Source organism: Pyrus communis, chromosome 2 (assembly GCF_963583255.1).
Source record: "Pyrus communis chromosome 2, drPyrComm1.1, whole genome shotgun sequence".
Classification (NCBI taxonomy): Eukaryota; Viridiplantae; Streptophyta; class Magnoliopsida; order Rosales; family Rosaceae; genus Pyrus; species Pyrus communis.
In genome coordinates this window covers 22508316-22520149 of record NC_084804.1, presented here as the reverse complement: position 1 = coordinate 22520149, position 11834 = coordinate 22508316, and the positions used below count along the sequence as shown (strand labels likewise).

The following is an 11834-nucleotide window of genomic DNA, read 5'->3' as shown; positions in this document are numbered from 1 at the left end:
TTCTAGTTGACGTATTCGCACACCCATATTCCAGCACTTGACCAAACTTGCATTCAATTTCTTCAAAATTTCTTCCTTTATCTCCTTTTATTGGAAGAAGCGATTAAGATAAGGTATGGAAGTCCAAATGGAGCAAATCAATCAAGTCCTACCTTCCTTTTGGCTAAGGCATGGGTACCTTACTCTCGGCTAGGGCATGGGTCTTATGACATTGTTTCTAGCTTGTCTTAGTCTAGAATTAAGGGATTGTGTTCCCTTGTTTTTTATAATTAGTTAGTAGCCCTTATAGGAATGATTTAAGGAGATTGGTTGGAGGTTACTTGTAAACTCTCCTTCTATCATCTCTTATATATGCTTCTTCCTTGTAAATGTTACATACAAGAAATATACATCCAAAATTCAACATGGTATCAGAGCAGGAATTCTAAAATCCTGACTCTGAATTTTTTCCATTGCAATTTTTTTTTCTTCACGCTAAAATGGTGGAAGATAGTTCTTTTGAAGTTGAAAGTTCTTTGGCTAATGGAACAGGTTCTGACGTTGAGGTTAATCCAAACCAACATCTCAATTTTATCTTGTTGAATGAATTCAACTATCTTCCATGGTCTAGAGTCATATCTCTTGCACTGGGAGGAAGATTTAAGCTCGGATATGTCAACGGTGCTATACTGGCACCGTCTGCCACGACTACTACATTTGAGGCATAGCAATGCAAAGATCAACTGGTTATGTCCTGGTTGCTTAATTCTATAGAGCATAAGATTGCTGAAATCTTCAGTTATTCAGAGTCATCCATGCATTTATGAAATCAAGTCAAAGAAATGTATGGGAATCAAAACAACGCTGCTCGTGTTTTTCAGCTTAAGAAAGACATTGCAAACCTACAAGAAAAAAGGCAAGTCTTTTGTTCAACATCTCGGCAGTTTGACGAGTATGTGGAATGAACTCGATATTTATCGACCTCATACCACTGATGCTACTGTCCTCATTAAGAGAGCTGAGGAGGATAAGATCTTTCAACTCTTGATAAACTTGGGACCAGGGTTCGAAGATCTTAGAAGCCATGTACTAATGAATGCCAAACTACCATCTTTCACGGGAGTGTGTACCATCATTCAAAAGGAAAAAGTGAGGAAGAAAGTGATGAACTTGGAGACCAAGTCAAATATACCTAAAACTAGGGCTTATATCTCTAACCATAGTCGCAGTGAAGGAAGGCCTTACAAAGGTAAAAGGCCTGACCTGAAATGCAACTATTGTGATTCTATTAGGCACACTAAAGACAGATGTTGGATTCTTCATCTAGAGTTGAAGCCAAGCTCTCTAAAGGATAGCAAAGGTCTCCATAAAAGCTTGAATCATCCTTTCCACCGAGCCAACCATACAACTGGTTCTTCAAATGAAGGGATGATAAATTTCACAGCAAATCTTGCTGCATTGATCAACGAGTTTGCAGCTTATCTGTCCAAGAAACAGTTGAACAATGACTGTTTGGAAACCACCATGTCTGAAAGCAAAAATCACACTACTTTATTGGGAAAGTTCGCTGGATTTCTTGCAGAAACTGATTGTGTTCAACAGGGTGATATTCCAGGTATCTTAAGCTCATTCTCTACTGCTCTTAATGCTAGTTATGTGCATGATTATTAGATTATAGACTCAGGAGCTACGGATCATATGACAAATCAACTCACCAAACTGCATGATTTCAAAATCATGTCTATACCATCTCACGTGTCAGTAGCTAATGGGAAATGAGCCTCCCTTGTAGGAAAAAGAAAATTCAATCTTCTTTCAGACCACATAGAGTCAATATCACTTTATGTTCCCTCATTTCCTTGTCTACTTTTATCAGTAGGAACCCTTACAAAATCTTGGAATTGCTAGGCCATTTTCTCCCCACACAATGTTGTTTTTCAGGATATCATCACCAAAAAGACGATTGGTGAAGGTTTCCTTTTGAATGGACTTTATTATCTAGCCAAAGATTTCAAGACTTCCAAAGTTTTTCAAGCTAGCTTTAGTGTACCACAAGACCAACATCTTTGGCACCAACAGTTGGCTCACCCTTCTGAAAAAGTGATGTCTATTTTGTTTCCAAATCTTTGTAAAGACAAAATTCAATGTGATGTTTGTCACTTGTCTAAATTTGTCAGATTACCTTTTACCTCATCCTTGTCTAGGGCTAGTAATCCTTTCGAAATCATTCATTCATATATTTGGGGACCAGTTGTCGAGTCCTTTGATGGATATAGGTATTTTGTAACATTTGTGGTATAAGGATCACTTGGTTGTACCTCTTAAAGTTTAAAAATGAATTCACTAGTGCGTTTCAAGATTTCCATAAACTTGTTAGCAATCAATTCTCATATATTATTCACATAATAAGATCCGATAATGGCACTGAATATATGTCCAATAATATGTCACAATATATGAGCAATCATGGCATTCTTCATCAAACAAGTTGTGTTGGCACCCCTCAACAAAACGGGGTTGCCGAAAGAAAAAATCGAGACCTTCTTGAGAAGACAAGAGCTCTCATGTTTCATATGCATGTACCCAAGAAGTTTTGGTTACAAGGAGTACTTACAGCTACATACCTCATCAACTGTCTCCCTAGTAAAGTGCTACGTTTTAGATCTCCTTATGAAGTGTTGAAGGAGAAAAAGATTGATCTGTCTCACTTAAAGGTCTTTGGGTGTATATGTTTTGTTCATACTCAACCTACCCAACGTGACAAACTTGATCCTCGGGCTGTTAAGTGTGTGTTCATGGATTATTCATCTACACAAAAGGGGTATAAGTGTTATAATCCAGTCACTAAGAAACTTGTAGTGTCTAGAGATGTTAGGTTCGATGAGTCAACTCCTTACTTTACACAGGAAGTGATTGATACAAATTAAGAGGAGTTTTTGCATGATTTATTTCCATTACCTAACATACCTTCTTGTCAAGAAAAAGGCGCAGGGAATGACTCTCCAGACCCTCACACAGAGTCCTTATTTGAAATCTCTGAGTTACTAGCTCCAACACAAGTTCCAACTCGAAGAAATCCCACAAGAGATTGCCATCTTCCATCTAGACTTGTTGATTATGTTACTTATACTACAAGATATCCCCATGCAGATTTTGTCACTTCAAAAAATTGTTCATCCTCTCATGCTGTTTTTCTCAATGCCGTAGATAATACTCATAATCCATAGAGCTTTCAAGAGGCAAATTATCATGATATTTGGAAAATTGCTATGAAGAATGAACATCAAGCTCTCCATGACAATGGAACCTGGAGTGTTACTAAGCTTCTTCAAGGAAAAAATTCAGGAGGAAGTCGTTGGGTGTATAAGACAAAGTTCAACTCTGATGGGACTGTTGATAGACACAAAGCTCGTTTGGTAGCTCGTGGCTTTACTTAAACCTATGGAGTGGATTATAAAGAGACTTTTGCCCCATTTGCCAAGATGAACACAGTGAGAGTGTTGATGTCTGTTACAGTTAATCAATCTTGGCCTTTATATCAAATGGATGTGAAGAATGCATTTCTGCATGGTGAGCTGGAAGAGGAAGTGTACATGAAGTTGCCCCCGGGTCATCCTTAATTTTATGATATTGACATGGTGTGCAAACTTCATAAATCTATCTATGGTTTAAAGCAGTCTCCGCGGGCTTGGTATTCAAAACTTAGCTCAATACTTGAAGAATTTGGCTTTCATAGAAGCAATGCTGATTCCTATCTTTTTGTTCGAATTGGTTCAGTAGGCAAGTTGGTTGTTTGAATTTATGTTGATGACCTTATAGTGACAGGTGACAATATTGAGGAAATTAATTCTCTTAAGCATTCCCTCCAAGTCAAATTTGCTATCAAGGTTTTGGGAACACTCAAGTATTTTCTTGGCATTGAGATGGCCACATCTCAGAAATGACTATTTCTAAATCAAAGAAAGTATGTTCTTGATCTTCTAAAAGAGGCTAATATGGTGGATTGTAAACCTGCTCGGACTCCTCTTAGCAGTAAACTTCAGCTTAATATACAAAATGATACTCCCACAAATATCACTGACTATCAAAAATTAGTTGGGAAATTGATTTATCTTACAATCACACGTCCTGACATTTCCTATGTCGTGAGTCTTGCCAATCAGTTCATGCATGCTCCTACCATTGCTCATTTACGTATTCTTAAAAGAATCCTTTGTTATCTTAAAGGCTTTTTTGGTCGGGGTATATTGATGAAAAGGAATGGTAACACTGCTATCATGGGGTACACAGCTGCAGATTGGGCTGCAAATTCCCTTGATCGTAAGTCAACCACTGGTTTCTGCACATTTGTGGGTGGAAATTTAGTCACATGGAGAATCAAAAAACAATGTGTCACATCTAGATCAAGTGCAGAGGCTGAGTATCGAGCAATGACATCCATTGCTTGTGAGTTCATTTGGCTTAAAGGTCTTCTCTCAGATTTAAGGTTTCCAAGTAGTCAGCCTATGTCTTTGTTCTGTGACAATCAAGCTGCTATGCACATTGCTTTTAACCCAGTATTCCACGAGAGGACTAAACATATCAAAGTTGATTGTCATTACATTCGAACACAAGTTCAATCGAAAGTTATTAACACCTATTACACACGCAGTCATGATCAGTTGGATGATATTTTTAAAAAATACCTCCCCACTGCTCAATTTCAATGTTTATTGTTCAAGCTTGGCTCAATGAACCCCCTTGATCCAGCTTGAAGGGGAGTATTGGAAGAAGCAGTTAAGGTAAGGTATGGAAGTCCAAATGGAGCAAATCAATTAAGTCCTACCTTCTTTTCAGCTAAGGCATAGGTACCTTACTCTCGGCTAGGGCATAGGTCTTATGACATTGTTTCTAGCTTGTCTTAGTCTAGAATTAAGGGATTATGTTCCCTTGTTTTTTATAATTAGTTGGTAGCCCTTATAGGAGTGATTTAAGGAGATTGGTTGGAGGTTACTTGTAAACTTTCCTTCTGTTATCTTCTCTTTTATATGCTTCTTCCTTGTAAATGTTACATACAAGAAATATGCATCCAAAATTCAACACCTTTTGTACCAATTGACCTACAAAATACAAAAATAACGTAAATGACTCAAAAACAAAAGAAACCAAGCAACAAAGATTAGAAAAAGCTTGTAAAAATAATGACCAATTCAAATTTCCCCAAACTTAGATTTTGCTAGCCCTCCAAAACAACACAAAGAAAACAAGATGTTAGACCTTCCATATAGTAGCCTCAAAGCAAATTGAAAAGAGTCACATACTCAAGAGAATAAGTATTTTGTCAAAATGAACTAACCAAACTTTGCACAACACTCTCAAGTGTAATGGGTGAAATAACCAATATCAATACAACTTACTCAACCAGATAGGTATATATAAAACAAAGCTACCACTTCAAATCCTCCACCACGTATGTCACTCACAAAGAAATCACACATGAGAGGGGAAAATGTTTCACTCAAAACATGATAAGCAATATAAAACACATAAGCTTGCTCTTCATATCATCTCTCCACTAATGTAAATCAATGCAACACCAAAGATCAATTGGTCTTTACAAGGGTTGTAATATTAGGCTAAGGTATGTGCTATGAAAGAAAGGATGAGGAGAACTAGAACTTTAGAAATGCCAAGATATCTTCATTATGTAAATTGGTCGGCCTTCTTTAGAAACTTGATCTTCCATTCATGGTGTCCAAGACTTATAATATGAATGGAATATATTCAAACTTTTTATCTTCTTAATCTCATTGACACTTTTTTTTATTTTTTATATTTTTTATACAATGACTAAAAAAAAATGAAAAATAAAAGATATAATATGACACATGGTACCTCGGTACATGCCACTTCTTTGCTGTTGAACTCAACCTTTATCTCAGTCGTCATCATCTTGGCATCTCTCAAGCTATAAGGTAAGGCTAATATAGGTTAAGTGGGTAAGGATGGACGTGGCGAGGAACGAAAATGCTAAGTATGTTGCTTCAAAAGAGTAACTAGGGAACAGGTTAGTTAGAAAGGCTCAAAACAAACATGGTCAAAATTGTTTCCTTGATGTTGCATGACTTAGGATTTTGCCTCGAGAGATATTGAAGCAAGTTCTAGCTAATGGTAATACAATCACAAAACTCTCAAGAAAGAATATGCATGAAACTCAAAATCTCACAAGAAAATGATCATGCAAGAAGTATGAATAAAGAATAGAATCATCACCAATTCAAATAAGTATGTGACCCCAAAAGGAAAGCAAGTATTATCATAGACTATGGAAGGTTTAACTAAAAATGACTCAACAAAATTTTTATTTATTTTTTAATTTTATGAACTTAGTGCTCAACAAAAACATTTAAAAACAAAAATGTGAATGATAAAAAGAAATTAAAAAAAAAAAAAATGAAACACAGATTCTTGCCATACAATTCAATTTGAACACTGCTTTTGACCTATGCTCGAGTTTCCTTCTCTATCTTAAAAACCACATGGTGGAATTCCAAGGTTTTTGAGACAAAGAAAACTAACAAGTGAAACTTTGAACAATAGGTCTGTAAAAATTTTAAAAATGGGCCAAAGAAACAAAATATACAGTGATGCTGACAGTTTTGACCTTCTGTCAAATATTTAGTCACAACTTTCGAACCACTTATCCAAATTACGAAATTCTAAAATAGACAGGGCATGCCAAATAGTCAAATTCCTTACCAATCGAAACAAATTTTCAGCAAATACAAGCAACATGGACAAAAATCAATAACAAAAACAAGAAAAATGAAACTATCAAAAAGTCTAAACATCCCCCCCCCCCCCCCCCCCCCCCCCCCCCGGAAAACCCAAACCTTGAAGCAAACATTGTCCTCAATGTTAAAATAACTCAAGCATGCAATGCACAAGTCAACACTAAGATTTCAAAACAACAAAGATAAATTGAATAAAAACAAATTAGAAATAGATGACAAAAACTTCCTTGGGGTGTAGAGATGTTTTCCCTTGCGCCTTCTAGTAGCGCTAAGTTTTGGAAGTCTTCAACCACACCTTCCCACAAACATTTAAGCTTCAGTTGGAGGAGGATTCCGTGAGAGTAAAACCCTCCACAAATCCATCAAAGTAAGTCTCCAGAAATGGCTTGAGTCTATGTACATTCACCTTGAAACTGCTTCCATTCTTTTCACCCACAAGTTCGATTGCATCATGAGGAAACACTTGCTTGACCATAAAAGGACCATACCAACCTACGATGCACGAACACAGAGGAAAGTTGGCGTATCCCGTATCTGACACGTGGGGATACAGATACGCGTGGATACGCACCCGATACATATCAGAGTAAAAGGATACGTTGTTGACTGATGAGATACGCGTATCGTACTGTTGAGATACGAGTATCCTACTTTTCGGATATTGTTTCAAACTAAAATCGAAGGATAATCAGGAAAATTTTTTTTTCAATAAATCCGCACATAATCGTGATTGATTAAAGTTGGCTAAACTAAAACAATTGTTTGACAAAAAAACCAAAACAATTTTGTGTATAAAATTCGGATTTACCTATTTTTCCTTACTCGAACCTAAAAAATCAGACTTTCACCATTAACCGTCGTCTGCAACTGCTATGTCATCTCCATTGTCTCCGTCTGCAACTGCTCTGTCATCTTTGTCTGCAACTGCTGGTAAGAGCTTTCGTTTTCACTTTGTTAATAGTTTCGATTCGTTCCAGATCTTACTCCTCAACTTTATTGATTCAATGACTCCATTCAAAGCTTAATCTGATTCCTCGACGCCAAAACCGTTCTCTGAAACTAAAAGACCCCTTTTGATTTTCTGTTTTTAACTTTTTGTATATAATAATATTATTGTATTTTGTATATTGTAATATACAATTGTGTAATGGTCTGGATATTTAGATTATAATAATTTTATGTATATGCTTTCGTAATGTGTTTTTTTTATCTCTTAAGTTAACATAAATTTCTCATGTAATAGTCTCTGTCTCTACGGTGGATTGACTCTATGTTTGTTAATTTAGGAAAATAAATCACCCTGATAATCATGTGTTTGATAATGCTAATCTGGATAAGGTTGTTGAAAATTTGAATGCTTATTTTATAATGTTTTACATATATTTATTTATATATATATATATATATTTTTTAATTGTCGTATCCCTAACGTATTGTGTCTTCATTTTTAGAAATTTGATGTGCCCCCGTGCCATATCGTGTGTATCCGTGTTCATGTCCATGCATCCTAAATACCAACTCGTTATGAGCTTGCATGGAAGAAGTTCAAGGTGGGAGTTAAACAAAAGCACTTGTATACCTGGTTCAAATTCCTTCTGAATGATGGGACGATAATGGAACACCTTGGTCTTTTCCTTGTATATGCAACCCTTTTATAAACCTTATTCCTAAGCTCCTCGAACTTGAAAGGAGAGCCTTTAAGGACTTCACTTTGGAGTTTAAACTCCTCATGTGGAACATTCAAATATGCCTCAAAATGATCTTTATAATTGCTAGTCACAAACTCAGAATTCACTAAATGATCAAATACATCAACCCGGAAAAGCACATGAGCATCGGAATGACTTTTAGTAGCTTCAAAAATTTTTAATTCCACAATTATATCCTGAACAGTCATAATGAGCAATCCCTTCTTCATGTTAATAATTGTACCTGTTGTAGCCATAAAAGGATGCCCCATGACCAAAGGAAGGTCACGACTTGGTGTAGGATCATCCTCTATGTCAAGAATGATGAAATCTACGGGAAGCACAAATCGATCAACTTGAGCTAACACATCTTCAATGATTCCCTGTGGATATTTAACTAACTTGTTTGCAAGCTGTAAAGTCACTGAAGTAGGCTTAAGCTCGCCCATACCAAGCTGCTTAAACACAAAATAAGGCATGAGATTCATTGAGGCACTAAGATTAAGTAATGCCCTTTCAAATTTTTGTTTTCTAATGGTGCATGCTAATAAAGCTTCTAGGATATCTCAACTTTGGGGGTAATTTCTGCTGAATCATTACACTAACCTCTTCACAAAGCATCAACCTTTTCATGTTCCTCAAATTTCCTCTTGTTGGTACAAAGGTCCTTCAAGAACTTAGCATAACTCGAAATCTGTTTAATCACATCAAGCAAAGGAATATTAATCTCCACCTTTTTGAACTATATTAGGATATCATTGGAATGCTTGTTGACCTTCAAACGCCTTGGGTATGGAATAGGGGGCACATATGCCTTCATAGAAGAGCTAGGAGAGCTCTTTGAGTTCATGACTAGGCTAGGAAAGCCATGAGAAACTGCTGCCCGTGTTTGTCCAACAACTTTAGGAGCTGTAATTGTGTCCATTTTCATTGATTTTGACATGTTTTCATCTTCAATAACTTCACTGTCATCAACATGGACTGGATCATTAACTTTGTCACCAATAACTCTACTATTTCGCAATGTCATAACAGACTTGACATGTTCTTGAGTACCCTTCGGATTCAACATAAACTGACTTGGAAATTGACTATTTTCCCTTTCATGAAAAGCACTAGCAAGTTGCCCCACTTGAGTTTCCAACTTTTTAATAGAAGCTTGAGTATTTTGTATGGAGGTTTGAGTTTGTTGTTGGAAAGAGAGTTGGCTTTGCATAAGAGCAGATAACTGATCTTCGAATGACATTTTCTTAGGCTTAGAAAACACTGGAGGAACCTAAGGTGCACTAACTTGCTGAGTAGAATTTGAACCAAAACCTTAAGGTTGTACATTACCACCATACATAGGATTCAATATAATTTTGAGTTCCCTTAACTGAAGTTAGGGTGAAGCCTTTATGGTGGATTGTACGTGTTTGAATATGGATTATTCTTGAAAGAATAGCCTCTTTGTCCAACATAATTCGCATGCTTGTGATCTGTAAAAGAAGTCAAGGACATGAATCAATATTATGATCAGGATACGAACATATAGCACATATTTCGGGTGTATAGACTTGTTGAATGCTTTAAGGAGTCAAGTTCTTGACAAGCATTGCAATATCTCAATTCATAGATTCCATCTCTGCTTGCAAGCCATCATTTGAGTTGATCTCATAAACTACCACCAATCTTGTTCCTTGTAGGGAATTGTTGTAAGCTTTCACTAAGAGATTTGAACAACTGCAAACTTATTCTCCATTTTTATCCATCAAAACTCCTCCAACTGCATAATCTACATACCATTGTTAATATCATTTAAACCTTCATAAAAAGATTCTACTAGTTCACCCCTTGTGAGATTATGGTTGGGACACTTGAGAAAGAGGCTCTTAAAGTCTTTCCAAGCTTCAGAGAATAAATCGCCATCCTTTTGTTGGAAGTATTTGATTTCCCTTTTTAGTTTTCTGATCTTTTGAGCCGGGAAAATTTCCTTCAAGAACTTCGTAGTGAGTTGCTCCCATGAATGTATAGAACCTGCATCCAAAGAGTTCATCCACAACTTAGCATTAGACTTTAGTAAAAAAGGAAACAAAATCAACCTGATTTGTTTAGGAGTAAGCCTTTGAATGCTTTGCGTCTTGCAAATGTCAAAGAAGTCCTTTATACGAAGATGTGGATTTTCATTCAGGTCCCCACTGAAGTGAAGCAAGGTATTCAATAACTGACGTAACAAGTTCATGTTCCCATTGATATTTGGCTGAAAAGCAATGCATGATGGTTGATTTAAGTGTTGCGGTATATATGAATCCGTCATAGACCTTTTAACAGGTTCAACTTCTCTATCACCCATCTTTAATTCTTTTGCAAGAGTTCGATGATTCTTCTGACTCTTTAGATTCTGTAGAGTGCGCTTAAGTTCTTGATCAATAGGAAGAAGTGCTAGTTTGAGCGATCGTCTCCCTTTCATATACCTTAGGAAAACTTGAGAAATTGATATGTCTACAAAACAAGAAAAACAACCTTAACGACACAGCCAAATATTCAAAATAAAAATAAAATAAAAAGCTAAAACACTAAATTAAATAGAATTAGAAATACTAAAGAAAAGGAAAGACAAATCCCAAACAGTTTTGAAAACGCCTAGTTTTGACCACAGTGCACTGTTTTGACAATATCTGCCTGCTCGAAACTCGGAATGTCAATCCTTTTTTGGGTCAGAAAGTAGACTTCCAGAGCTTTCCAGTGATATGTAATATGCCTAGTAAATCTTCGTAATTAAAATACTTAAACACAACCACCGTCCCTGGCAATGGTGTTTAAAACTTGGTGTGAATAATTAGAATACTAAAAAGTAACAAATCTAAATACAAATTTAAACCTCGCAAGTATATGAATTGAATAAGATAGTATAATGACAAGCAAGGGTCAATCCCATAGAGACGAGATTAGTTTAAGTAAAAATAATAACAATCAACTCAAAAGTACAAACAATGACTCTTTTTGTTTTATTTTCATAATATGACTCAACTATACACTAAAGCATTGATAGGAGCATATTCATGCGACTTAAATGGCTTGTTCTCGTGCATTTACGTTATGTTTCTTTAGTTATTTTAGTACTTTAAGCTATTTTCGTGTGTTTGTAGGTCCAAAGGGCTAAAGGAGCAAAAAGATGCATTTTGGAGACTTTTGGAGCACTTTTGGACTAAGGATTGATAGCTTATGCTTGGAGCCAAAGTGTTGGACGAAATTGAAGACCTAATTGAAGACCAAAGTGTTGGAACCTTGTTCCCTTTAGTTTTAGGACATTTAAACCTTTCCTAATCCCATTCATCAACACATGCATCCACATGCATTCACCCTTTAAACCATTAAATCCACATGCTTTCTTATTCAATTAAATCAGCCACAT

General features: G+C 36.2%; 1 protein-coding gene and 1 non-coding gene across 2 annotated transcripts; one reads left to right on the top strand and one right to left on the bottom strand.

Moving 5' to 3' along the window:
• Positions 1-7602: 7602 nt before the first annotated feature.
• LOC137724956 (uncharacterized) lies at positions 7603-9686 on the bottom strand. The gene is made up of 4 exons (XM_068463587.1): positions 9216-9686; positions 9066-9134; positions 8332-8895; positions 7603-7689 (listed from the first exon to the last, which is right to left on the bottom strand). Exons 1-4 carry the CDS (start codon positions 9684-9686, stop codon positions 7603-7605), a joined length of 1191 nt encoding a protein of 396 aa, XP_068319688.1.
• A 592-nt stretch (positions 9687-10278) lies between these two features.
• LOC137727182 (small nucleolar RNA R71) lies at positions 10279-10385 on the top strand. Its single transcript, XR_011067752.1, has one exon. It is a non-coding gene; the product is annotated as a small nucleolar RNA R71 (small nucleolar RNA).
• The last annotated feature ends 1449 nt before the right edge of the window (positions 10386-11834 follow it).